Raw genomic sequence first — 13,721 nt, 5'->3', positions numbered from 1 at the left:
CGTAATATGTGACTGAAGTACATTTTTACTCCTGAACTTATTTAGGCTTGTCATAACAAAGGGGTAAAATACCTATTGACTCGAGACATTTCAGCTTTTCATTTTTTATTTTTTTTTGTAAAAATGTCAAAGAAATTCCACTTTCAAGTGTGTGTGTTTTTGTCACTGACCCACACAATCTAAATGTTTATTTTTTACTCAGGCTGTAACAACAAAATGTGGAAAAAGTCAAGGGGTGTGAATCCTTTCTTAATAAGGCACTGTATACGGAACAAAAATATAAACGTAACATGCAACAATTTCAAAGATTTTACATAAATGTTGGACAAAACTACACATTTTAGATTGACCTTTTATTGTCCCCCAGCACAAGGTGCACCTATGTAATGATCATGCTGTTTAATCAGCTTCGTGATATGTCACACCTGTCAGATGGCTGGATTATCTTGGCAAAGTAGAAATGCTCACTAACAGGGATGTAATCAAATTTGTAAAATTTCCAGATGCCCCCTGACACAAGCCCCCTTGTTTTACCTTCTGCCCTGGAAGAGAGTGTATAGTGCATGGGCATTATTAAGGACAAAATAGACAGAACACATAAGGTGTATATAAACACCCTTTAATTCTGATTGCCACACATATGAATTAAGGCATAAACAGTATAAAAAAGCAACAGCAGTTTCCATGTTTAATTGATTCCAAAGTAACTTGATACACTGTGTGAATTACACTGATCATGCAACTTCATTGAAGAGTTTCTCTAGAGATGTCAATACTTGTAAACAGAGTTTGTAGCACTATTCAAGTAATAAAACAACCACTGTGACTATGCAAGTAATGTGCTGTAATGTAAATCACAATACAATGCATTGAAATAAAAACAAACATAAATAATAAGCATTTAATACTATGTCATGTAACTATACAGAATATATACACCACAGTTCTATGGCACTGGTAAAATGTGAAGATTTACTCTCACACAAGACAATACAATCAACAAGTGGCTACAGTCAAGTACAGTATACAAATGTAATTAAGTAATACTGGGAGGACCACTTTATAGACTCTTGCACTTCAATTGCAGTTTCCCAACGGAAAAAAACATTGGGATAATACAAATTTCAGTACATTCAACCATATGATTTACATTACGATACATGTGCATATAAACTTTGTAGCATGGCAATTTATGGCTGATTCTATGACACTATGGGGTTTGTCACGTGTGTTTTCAGACAGGCATCCAAATGCAAAATACTTAAGTCTTGTTACTTGATACATATCTCCACCAATATTACAATACCACTACTCTGACTCTTATAAAATATTGATTAAATCGCAAATGAAATTGGTCTCTGCCTCCCATAGAGGCTATGAATATAACACCATGGAATTGATGCCTGTAAATCTTCTTATCCTCATGTGAGCCAGTCACATGGTTTTACTTCTTCCCTTCATTATCTGTAGAAGCAGAGTTCATGAACATCTTATTTGATTTTAGAATGATTTTATATACAATACCTACCTCTCACAGTAAAGAAAATTGAATAAAGTTTGCTAAATCTACTTCATGTCATTATTCAGTACTGATCCTTTTCTCTTTTGACAAAAGGATCAAACAATAGGCCTATCATAGAGAGGGTATGGATTGGGCAACTAAGAGGACATACCAGTTGAAGATGAGTGTACCAACACCTTCTGGCTGGAAACCAGGGCTCTAGAGCTTATCCCTTCAAAAGAGAGATGAGAGATCTAGCTATATCTAATGAACTATTGTGCTTTAGTGTAGGTAAAGAAAACAACATATTATAGACATAATAAGCATGCCTTCCTCTCAATCACAGACTTATTGTTTTTAGAAATGATACATAATATTTTTAAAGTAAAATATTTTTTTCACTTTACATTTCAATCATTCAGGAAACGTTTGTTTACCTTGGAAAATGTCGTACTGCCCAGACATGAGTGGGTAGCTCATTCCAAGATGTGTATGATGATGAGTGTGAAGGTGCCTGGCAAAGGGAACATGGTTCCTCTCCCGGTCAGTCTCTCTCTCTCCTTCAAGGGATCCTTTCTCACCAGGCTATTGACAAAAAGGGTGATTCTTTACTCAAATATGTATTTGTAGTACTGTATATACAGTATGCATTGCACACTAATATCATAATTTCAACAGCATGTCACAGATCACACTTGCAATAGGGCTAGTATCTCACAGATGCTCATTTCAATTTCCTCTCTCTACCGCCATAAACTGATGCATGTTCATTTCATGAATTCCCTTTTGCTTTATATTTTTCAGTCTCAATTCTGCCTATACTTGATGGACACTCACCGCAGGGGATTTGCCATGGTATGGCAGATTGTGGTGTTGCAGAAGCTCAAGGGCAGTAGACTCACTGACTGGCTTACTGCTCACACTACGGCTGTTCTGAGTCAAATCTGACTCCTCTCTGCCTGCTGTTTTCCCATAGAGAGGATAGTGGAAACCTAACATGTACAGTACAAAACACAATTGAGAAAACAGCCCTTCAATAAATTCATTCACAATGCCAGGCCAAATAGTAATCTCTTTAACAAGACACAAACTTGGCATGAATCTTGAACACGTGATATAATCCAAAATCTTAAATACACAAAATATGATGAAGCAAAAAAATTCACGCAAACAACTCGATTTCAGTTTCTATTGCCCATTGTAGTCATAATTTCTCCAACCATATAGACTTACGTGGGTAGTTATGCACCAGGGTGGGTGACTTGACCGTGTAAGAGTTGTTGCTGGGGTCACACATCTGTAGGTATTGGTAGGAATGCTGGTATTGGATATAGGGTTGTTGTTGGGGGTTCATTGCTGGTGATACAGCCACCCTGGCACTCTGTGATTCCTCAGACATGACCCCTATTGGCTGCTGCTCCTCTAGCCTATCACAGTCCTCTATGTCTGATGTGGTGACGTTCTGGTTCGTGGCCTTTTTGAGCTCTACTCCCAACTTTGTCACTGGCTCAGAGGGCATCTCCCACTCCTTAGACATGTCAGCATTTAACTCCTCTGAGCTCTGGCTAAGCTCTTCACTTTGCTGCTCCACATTATTGGATTGATTTGGGCGGGACCAGCATTGGACTTCTGCATGCTAAATCGATGAGGAAAAGTGTTGTTTGTGATGGGTTTTCTTAATATTTAATTGAATACCAGTAATCCCAGTTTGTGAATTGACAAGTCAATCCATCAACTGCAAATTCAACATTTGTATCAAAACCAACTTTTCTTTTCAAATGTTCCTTACTTAGCTACTTATGTTAAATGTTTACATTTACATCTAAAATTGGGTTACGTCCTTTAGTAGTATGGCCATCTTAGATTTGACCGATAAAATAAAACTTATTTTCCTAATCTGTCTTCTTGAAAATATTAGGCAAAAGGACATCTACAGTACCACATAAACAGCCTTTCCCTGGACTAAAGGTTTACATAATGCAACAATCTGACAATCTGACCTTCACAACAGTCGTACACACCAACATCCAAATAGCTAAAGACAGAGTGAAAAACTTACATTTGAAAATGATACATTTGAGTCCAGATCTGTCTGATTATTTGGATTCATGGATGATTTCATTTCATCACTGTCTTTGACAAGTCCCTGGTTTTCTGTCATATTGACAAGCATCGGCTTCCCTTGTGGCTGTGTGGTCAGAGTCTGGGGTCGCTCATCCATTTCTGCAAACGAGAGCCCAGGTTTGGCACAGCACGTTTTCACAGAGTCTGTCCCCTTAGATAATACAGATGTCGAGGTTATCATGTGTTTCAACTCATCTGGTTCTCGGTTTGCTTGACCTCCTCTCTGCTTGGTGATTTGCTGCTGATCACAGCACTTGGATGCAATTAAGAGTTTTTGATCCATGTAAAGACCTCGTGCATACTGGCCGTAGTACAAGGACTGGGCAAGAGCCGTGTGTGTTTGTGTCATCGCCATCTGAAGCTGGGACTGCGAACTTGAGTTGATGACATCAGTCTTCTTCGAATCAAATAATTCTGGGGTGTTTCTCCCCTCATTGTCCTCCTTTTTGCATTTACTGTCTTGAAGGGTGGAGGTCTTATGGAAAGCAGCTGTGTTTGACTGGCCGGTCTGCATGTAATTCTGAATATAGTAGGGGTCATATCCGTGGTAAAAAGGAGACTGGGGGTCTTTGACAGGCCCTGCAGGAATAGATGCAGCTGGAGGAGTCTTTGGATTTAGATTGGGATTGTTGTTTGAGTTCATCTCAGAGGCTGAGATGGACCTTGGACTTTTGGACCTAGTGTCTGAACGGCAGTCTGAACCCCCATCATCACCTGCATCTGATATGTCTGAGTATGCCGGGCTGTTAGTTTTGGTGGTGGTGCCATCTCCACTTTCAAGGGAGCCACAGTCCAGTCTTGAAGAGCTACCTATGGAAGGACTAGGAGAGTTGTCAGTGAACGTGTACACTTTGTCAGCCTCAGCTCTGATGCTGGCCATTCTACTCTCCTGAGACTCCGTTAGACTGTTCATGACGTCTTGTTTGCTCAAGTGCTCTTTCAGAAGGCTTCCAGAAGGTTCTTTTCCCACCACCTTTCCCTCGTCCATCTTTAGTTGAATGCTATCGCCATTAGAGGTCCTTGTGTCTTTATTGTGTTTGTCTTTTAATCTTCGTTTGTCTTTGTTCCTGGTCTCCTTGCAAGTGACTAGGGTTGTTTTACCCAGACTTGGCTCTACCATGATGTTTAACTTTGGCTTTATGGGTTTAAGTGAGAGGTTCTTTGTTGTGGTGACACCAACAGCTACTGATGGGGAAGACTGCTGTGGGTTGGCTTCTGTTGTGTTAGTGGAGAACACAGTGTTGGGGATTGCAATCAGCTTTGGGGGAGCAGGAGCTATAGGCCTGTTGGTTCTAGATTTAGATGAACACTTCTCAACTTTCCCATTAACCTTTTTCACTTTATCACACACTCCCTTCTTATCGATCAAACCCTCGGCTTCAAGCTTAGGCATCTCCACAGAGGAGTTCCTATCAGTAACAAGGCAATTTTCCAGTACCACGGTCATGTTCGAGATGATTGGCAAGTTACTCAAGTCATCAATGAGTCCCTCTTTGATCAATGAATTCCTCCTCATTTTAGAATTTGCCATGGGACTATGATCACTATTGAACATTAATCGTCTGCTTTTTGGAGACCCTATTGTAGAAACCTTATATAGGGGGCTGGGCTTCTTTGATGAGCTATTGGTTATATCGGAGCAGTCGAAAGTCATGTTACTGAGGGACTCCTCACAGTCAGACAGTCTGTCCTCAATCTCAGCCTCAAACTCTGGCTTCCGGTCCACATCTAAGTGTGCATGTGTCTGGTGGTACCGCAGCCCATTGATATGCTTGTATTTCTTGTTACAGTGAGGATGGGGGCAGTCTATCAGAATGGGAGAGGTACATGCCGAATCGTTAAAGGTAGGATCCGACTTTCCCTGTGGAGTGGAAGGAGCACTCCGGGACTTGGCACGGATCCTCTTCCCGTTTCCATTTTTCATGTCATCTGTGACTAAACTCAAATCCAGATCAGTCGGTGGTTTGTTTTTCCTCTTCCCAGATGGGATGGAGTTTGGCTTGATCTCCTCAACTGTGAAAAAGGGAGGTGTTCTGCAGTTATTGATCAGATTAAGGCTCCCTCTTCGGCCCTTGCTGTGAATGCCCCCACCACGGCTCTTATGTGGCAGCCCTCGGACCTTGGCAAGCCCAGGTTCAACACAGGGTCGATCCGGGATGGCCAGTCGCATCCTTTTACCACGGCCACGGCCACCTGGCAGATCAGAGTCACTGGATGGTGACTCACAAAATCTAGAAGAAGAAAATATATGCATATATATATATATATACACTACCGTTCAAAAGTTTGGGGTCACTTAAAAATGTCCTTGTTTTTGAAAGAAAAGCTCATTTTTTGTCCATTAAAATAACATCAAATTGATCAGAAATACAGTGAAGACATTGTTAATGTTGTAAATGACTATTGTAGCTGGAAACGTCTGATTTGTTATGGAATATCTTGATACATAGAAGTACAGAGGCCCATTATCAGCAACCATCACTCCTGTGTTCCAATGGCACGTTGTGTTAGCTAATCCAAGTTTATAATTTTAAAAGGCTAATTGATCATTATAAAACCCTTTTGCAATTATTTTAGCACAGTTGAAAACTGTTGTACTGATTAAAGAAGCAATAAAACTGGGCTTCTTTAGACTAGTTGAGTATCTGGAGCATCAGCATTTGTGGGTTTGATTACGGGCTCAAAATAGCCAGAAACAAAGAAGAACTTTCTTCTGAAACTCGTCAAAAAAAATCCTTTCAAAAACAAGGACATTTCTAAGTGAACCCAAACTTTTGAACGGTAGTGTATATATAGTAAACCATACAAAAAAAATCTATACAAAATTGGTGTATGACACAGAAATAAAATCAATCAATCAAATCCATCAAAAATTACATAAGTACTCATTATTGATTACTTGCAATGGTAACGACATGCGACAAACATAGTCACTGACAGCTTTCTTGGCAACAGAAAAGGCTAAAACAAAATAGGCTACTCATATACTATTTTTCAATACTATACAACAAATGATGAATATTTCTTATTACCTGGGTGGTGCCCAGTCATGCTTGGTACAGTCCAAAAGAGTCCCCACATAGGTTCTTTTTCTCCATGTTACATTGACTACAAGGACACCTACAATTCAAAAAGCAAAAAGGAGCATGTTACATTAAAGACATTTTAAAATGATGTGCTTTGAACTGTGGCATGGATGGAGGTCCAGTTGACAACCATGATGGCATTGTGATAACTTTTTATCAGATGAAATGGCATCAGACTGATAGATGGGATCCTCTTTTTGTGGCTTTTATGAAGGCTTGGTCTACGTCCCAAATGGCACCCTATTCCCTATATTGTGCAATTATTTTGACCAGGTCCCATGTAGTACACTATATATAGGGAATAGAGTACAATGTGGGATACAGCCTTGTTCTTACCACAGCACCAAGAAGGCTGAATTATGTAATTTACATTTTTTTTTACACAAAGAATGAATAACATTTTAAAAGCCAATCGCCCTCTGTGATTTCTCCAAGACAACCAAAAGTCGAGAATGAAGATATTCGAGAATCAAATAGATATTGCACATTATTATTTCACTGTACCGAGTATATTCAAATGCTTTTACAGAAGTGATTTGTATGAAAACATATTACACCTTTATCTTGCCTTGGCAAATGGCCATATAAAGTAGTTTGGATTCTAGTCTAATTTTCTTGAAAGTAAACACTAAAATCTGTGAACTGCAAACCGAAATGTCTTGTTGTTGTGACAATTTGAATGAGCTCTGCAATTGAAGGGTTTATGTCCAAAACACAATAAACGCCAACTTTTCAGATGTGCATTTTTTCATCTGAAATTAATGCTCATGGGTCCCTTTCTATGTGCATGAATTATGGCTGTTATCAAACTTTCAATCACTTAGTTTAGGTGTGCTTTAAAATGTGTTTTATTGCTAAATGTGATATCCAGCACACTCGTTTTTTTCCCCCCAAGATGCTCTATATCCATTGTCCAGGTGGATGGAACGTTCCATATGGTTTTCGCAGCTGGTGCAAAAGTGAGTCATTTTGTGAATCATTTCCATGATATTTGTCTGTCCAATCATAAGTTACGTTTCTCTAAATATTTTTTCCACACTTAGGAATGTGATCGCATTCAATTTGGGTTAGGGGGCTTCCGAGTGGTGCAGCGGTCTAAGCCACTGCATCTCAGTGCTAGAGGCATCACTACAGACCCTGGTTTGATTCCAGGCTGTATCACAACCAGCCATGATTGGGGGTCCCATAGGGCGGCTCACAATTGGCCCAGCGTCATCTGGGTTAGGGTTTGGCTGGGGTAGGCCGTCATTGTAAATAAGAATTTGTTTTTAACTGACTTGCCTAGTTAAATAAAAGAATGTAGGCTAACCCCTGGCGGGCTGTGTAACTCAGACAATAAGAATCCATCCATCCAACCTTGATCAGCAACTTAATGCAAACGACTTTCAATGTCCTTATTCTTCCTTAAATCCTTCCCTAAAATGTATAGAATGCAATTCAAAAAGATTGATTTATCCTAATGAAAAGAAACCTGTAAAACCCCCATACAATTTTTCAAAAAGTTGCTTTTTCCATAAAGAAAACACACATTGTATATACACTGTTCATCCCCTGGATACAATAAATCACTAATGTTATATTTGTACAATATAGTTCAAACAAAGGACTATTGTATTTATTTATGGATTGATACTTTATTACATGTAACTGTTTAAAACCCAATCGGGATACTTTTTCTACTGGAGTTCTGTTGTTTGGAGTGGATATATATTATTTGTTTCTAAAATAAAATGACCTTGCAATGTTCAGTATTTCAAACAAAATCATGTCCGTCTTTTCACTAGCCCCCCCAAAATAACTCTCTCTTTCACAACATGTGTTTTTCAATTCATATACATTTACCAACATTCCTGAAAATAAAATCAAACCCCTCAATTGCATTTTGATATGCATACATCAAAATCTAGCTCACAGTCGGGGACATTAAGATGGTGGTCTGCAATTAGCATTTGCCTAATCAATATGCACTCGGCATCTCTGCAGCCCTCGAACGCTAAGGTGTCTTACTAGGGAGGTCCCATGGCATAGCTTCCAAATAAGACGGCAACAGCCTTTCTTTTCAAATCCGAGTTTTACAGGAATAATAGGCCTCTTAAAAACAGAACACACATCAGATGAATTCTCTCATGGTCTGTTACACTGTTACATCAGCAGAGATCCTTTAATTAAAACCAGCCTTGAATACAAAAGCATTTTCTAGCTCACAAATCACTTTGTTGGCCGTGTGCAAAGACCAAATTCTGTTTTATAAGTGACACTCTAGTACTCAAGTGAGCCAGCAATGTTGCTTTCTTCAGTGAAGTAGATTAAATCAAGCCTCTCGGTTTTGGGCTACTGTAAATACGGTTATGTTTACATCTCCGCAAGGCTAAGGCCTACCTTTGATCAGATGATAATTATTAATACTGGCTTACTGTTAATAATATTACCGTGGAATAAACTGTTTTATGCCCACTGATATAAGCGACTGTACAGCCTTTCATTCATGGTCAATCATGTACATGCTGAACCACATGGTGGAATGCTGAAATTTTAGGAGAGCTGGAGGAATGGAATCCTCACCTTCCTCAGTCTCATGCCACACAATGCCCTCCAGGTTGACACTGGTGCCTGGCTGACAAGGGCCAGGGCGACATGAATCGGTGTCTGGCCCTCCATCTTGTGTGTTGGTTCCTATGGATCTGGTCCTCACCAGAAGTTGCTTTGAGATGGGTGAAGAGAAGGGGGCATTGGACATTGGGCTTTGAGGGCCGGGTGGCGGGGGTGCAGGCACTGTAAACATTGAATCCACCTACGGAAAGGAGGAGGAGGAGTCAAATATCACCTCTGACTTTTCAACATAAAAGGCCCAAAGCAGCCGTTTTTACATCAATATCAAATCATTTCTGTGTAACAATTATCTTAGCAAGCCGAAACTCCCACCCATGCAAACAGGCGGATTAGAAGGTCCTGTATAGATTGAATTTTCTACCAGAAACTATCAGAAAATAACACTGATCACATTTGTTTCACATGTTACAGTGTTCGTTTCACCAGCTGTTGTACAATACAGTGGCTTGTGGAAGTATTCACCCCCCTTGGCATTTTTCCTATTTTGTTGCCTTACAACCTGGAATTAAAATCGATTTTGGGGGGGTTTGTATCATTTGATTTACACAACATGCCTACCACTTTGAAGATGCACATTTTTTTTTATTGTGAAACAAACAAGAAATAATACAAAAAAACAGAACTTGAGCATGCATAACTATTCACCCCTCCAAAGTCAATACTTTGTAGAGCCACCTTTTGCAGCTATTACAGCTGCAAGTCTCTTGGGGTATGTCTCTATAGGCTTGGCACATCTAGCCACTGGGATTGTTGCCCATTCTTCAAGGCAAAATGGCTCCTTCCACTTCAAATTGGATGGGTTTCCGTTGGTGTACAGCAATCTTAAGGTCATACCACAGATTCTCAATTGGATTTAGATCTGGGCTTTGACTAGGCCATTCCAAGACAATTAAATGTTTCACCTTAAACCACTCGAGTGTTGCTTTAGCAGTATGCTTAGGGTCAATGTCCTGCTGGAAGGTGAACTTCCATCCCAGTCTCAAATCTCTGGAAGACTGAAACAGGTTTCCCTTAAGAATTTCCCTGTATTTAGCGCTATTCTTCAATTCTGAAGAAGCTCTGCAGCTCCTTCAGTGTTATCTTTAGTCTCTTTGTTGCCTCTCTGATTAATGCCCTCCTTGCCTGGTTTATGAGTTTGGTGGGCAGCCCCCTCTTGGCAGGTTGGTTGTGGTGCCATATTCTTTCCATTTTTTAATAATGGATTCAATGGTGCTCCGTGGGATGTTCAAAGTTTCTTATCTTTTTTTATAACCCAACCTTGATCTGAAATTCTCCACAACTTTGTCCCTGACCTGTTTGGAGAGCTCCTTGGTCTTTATGGTGTCGCTTGCTTGGTAGTGACCCTTGCTTAGTGGTGTTGCAGACTCTGGGGCCTTTCAGAACAGGTGTATATATATCGAGATCATGTGACAGATCATGTGACACGTAGATTGCACACAGGTGGACTTTATTTAACTAATTATGTGTCTTCTGAAGGTAATTGGTTGCACTAAATCTTATTTATGGGCTTCATAGCAAAGGGGGGGAACGCACCGCTTTTCTGTTTTTTATTTTGTGTTATGTTTCTCATTTCACTTCACCAAATTTGACTATTTTGTGTGTGTCCATTACATGAAATCCAAATAAAAATCTATTTAAATTACTGGTTGTAATGCAACAAAATAGGAAAAACGCCAAGGGGGATGAATACTTTTGCAAGGCACTGTATGATACAAAACACAGAAGAAAAAAAAGAATTTTGATTGCACTGGGCCTTTAAGCATCCTGACCTTTAATTCATAAATAATCTCATATCTATGTTCATCATAGGGATGGTAATAAACAAAGGAAAGTGTTGTTTTCCAAAGCCTATTGGTAATTTCATAAAATTACAAGCAGCTATTGACAATTAATCTTCAAAAAAATATATGTATCTTTGAATACCAGTGATGTACACATTTCAGCAGTTTAATGAAATATTCAATGAAAATAGCATTTCTGCATGACCTGAAAAACAAATGAAAAAGAACAAGCAATACTATTGCTTTGTGTTGTAACTGCAAAAAGATTGTCATTCGTGTATTTTTGCTATTTAGGTTTATATGCAGTGCTGAACATGTTTGTACTTCTGACTAAATGTGTTTTGTCATTTTTAAATGTTAATGTATGCATATAACATCATTTGAAAGAGAAGTCATTCCTACAGGGTTGTTTGTGTCTGATCAGATACCTATGAAGGGACAAAAACAAAGACTGATGCATGCTCCCCTGCTTTGATTGCAAGATGCAATGCCACAGTCCTGTACCCTCCCTCCCTCAGACAGAATCACTCAGCAAACGTCTCAAACATTGACCACAATGATGAGTCAGAAACCTAGGGCTTGTCTTCATCACGAATGCCTTGTCTTGTAACCATAAAAGCAACACAAGCGTTCATTGTTACAGGCTATGTGTGATTTTAATATGCAGCACGGTGAGGAGCTGATAGCCAAGAGCAGGGAGAAAAGATGGCTACCGTTCACACACTCCACTTCCCCTGCTGCTGAGTGAAAAACACTGATTACTGGTGGCATCTGTCATGAAGAAAGATAGGCGTCTTCTCTTGTAACAAATTAGATTAAATCATTATAAAAAAACAACTGCCTATGTAGGTTGGGACTTTGTGGTGTCCCTACTAAGCTATTTAAGATAAATCAAATGAAAAGACTCAGGTGAAAATTGTGGAGAGTGTGGGACTGTTCCCTGAGAACAATCAATCCCTGAGAACAATCAATGGTGGGCAACAGCCCAGCATTAACATTAACCATAAATTACAGAAACTGTAAAAGGATACGCATAAGAAATTAGTACCCGAAGAAACTTCCCTTCCTTTTGCTGTGGAGTTTCAGTTATATTATAAACAAAACAGAGGACATGCTAATAAAATAAACTAATCGGGTTAGGATACAACTGATGGGTCTGAGATTATGGTGATTCCCCAGGTTTACATCTGGTTATAGCCTTTCACATGTCACAGCTATGCAAAACCTCTCTGCTTGCATGTGTGCTTAGGGTACCTTGTCATTATATTCAGTATTAAATCATTGTCCATATTGTAAATAACATCATATATTGTAAATATTAGTGTGGTAGTGTTTTGTAGCCACATCACTGTACATTATATATTCGTTTGTCATTCTTAGCCTATATTTTGGGGGGATGTTCTGGCCTGGGCCCTTGGAACTGCATTCTTGAACAGCTGTGTGTATTCTGTGCACATAAAGGATTACCATGATATAACTGTATCTCTATTAGGCTGCTACCTTACTCATGCATAAAACATCTGCCAAGTAATCCTGTTAGGCTACCTTTCTTATGAAAAAAATATTCCACGGCAATTAAGATAATACGATAATGATTGGTAGCCTACATGTTTTAAAACGTGCATTAAGCTTACCTTTTCTGTTCTCAGTTTCTTTGCCGTTGTGACAGTGTCGTCATTCTTCCTCACAACAATAGCGCTGCCCTTTATTCCACAATCCAAACCGTTTTTGGTAATGTCTTCCATTCTGCCCCCTGCACAATGACACGGATTCGCTTTGCTTCCGAGTGTGCATAAATGGTCAGGTATAGAATTTAAGATGGGACTTCTTTGACCATCATGTTTCTCTTTCCTCGTCCTGAAAGCATCCCTCTCCCTTTTCCAGCCCCTGATTAGATTTTTTCCCTTTTTTTCCTCTTTGCCTTTGGCGCATGAAACGGTTACATCACTCGACTTTGGGTTGCTGACCGCCTGGCCCAGTGCTGAATTCATTTCAAATGCCTCTATGGGGCGTCCTCTCAGCGATACCACACAGTGCGAGGACCGACGGCTCAAAACCCTTAGAAGTTTTGCTTCGTTTGAATCTATATTTCCTCGATTCCTTGCTGAAGTGTCCCTGGATTTGAACGGAGGGAATTGTTAGTCTGTCTGATAAAGCAGATGCGTTTGAACAATTGGACAGCTCCTCACAATCCGTCATCGTCCCATTTTTTCCTTTAAAAAATCCACTAATCTCCTGTCTTTGTCGATCTCTCCTCAAATCAGCATTCAAGTCAATTCTCAAATTGCCAACCGCAGTCACTGACGGGAGTAGTAGGCTGCGTGTCAGCCTAGCTGGTTAACAGTATTCTATTGTGAAATTGACTGACTTGAATTATGACAGAAAAACGGTGATACCCCTGACTTCACAAAAGGAAGGCATAGTTAGATGCCTTCTATCCTGTATAAATCGTCATTAGGCTACCTTCGGTTCAGTGTAGACCTACAGTATATCTCATTTAATGAATAGAATATTTTTTTAAAACAACCAAAGGTATTGTGGTGTAATATACCCCATGGGGTTATGAGGACACCTCCTGTTGTGCAAAATTGCTCAATGTATCCTGCCATAGCCCGATGG

The 13,721-nt window shown here is 39.7% G+C and overlaps 1 protein-coding gene across 1 annotated transcript; it reads right to left on the bottom strand.

The window, feature by feature from the left end:
- Positions 1-603: 603 nt before the first annotated feature.
- LOC139412120 (zinc finger protein 608) lies at positions 604-13,301 on the bottom strand. The gene is given in 9 exon segments (XM_071158928.1): positions 604-1,464; positions 1,939-2,086; positions 2,339-2,493; positions 2,735-3,137; positions 3,561-5,856; positions 6,658-6,745; positions 9,274-9,502; positions 12,737-13,118; positions 13,120-13,301. Coding segments are annotated over 9 exon segments (3,903 nt in total). The 3' UTR covers positions 604-1,444.
- Positions 13,302-13,721: the final 420 nt, after the last annotated feature.

The sequence above is a fragment of the Oncorhynchus clarkii genome, chromosome 6 (assembly GCF_045791955.1).
Source record: "Oncorhynchus clarkii lewisi isolate Uvic-CL-2024 chromosome 6, UVic_Ocla_1.0, whole genome shotgun sequence".
In the NCBI taxonomy this organism is placed as follows: Eukaryota; Metazoa; Chordata; class Actinopteri; order Salmoniformes; family Salmonidae; genus Oncorhynchus; species Oncorhynchus clarkii.
Note: the sequence above shows the minus strand (reverse complement) of the source record. Positions and strands in the feature narration are given on the sequence as shown.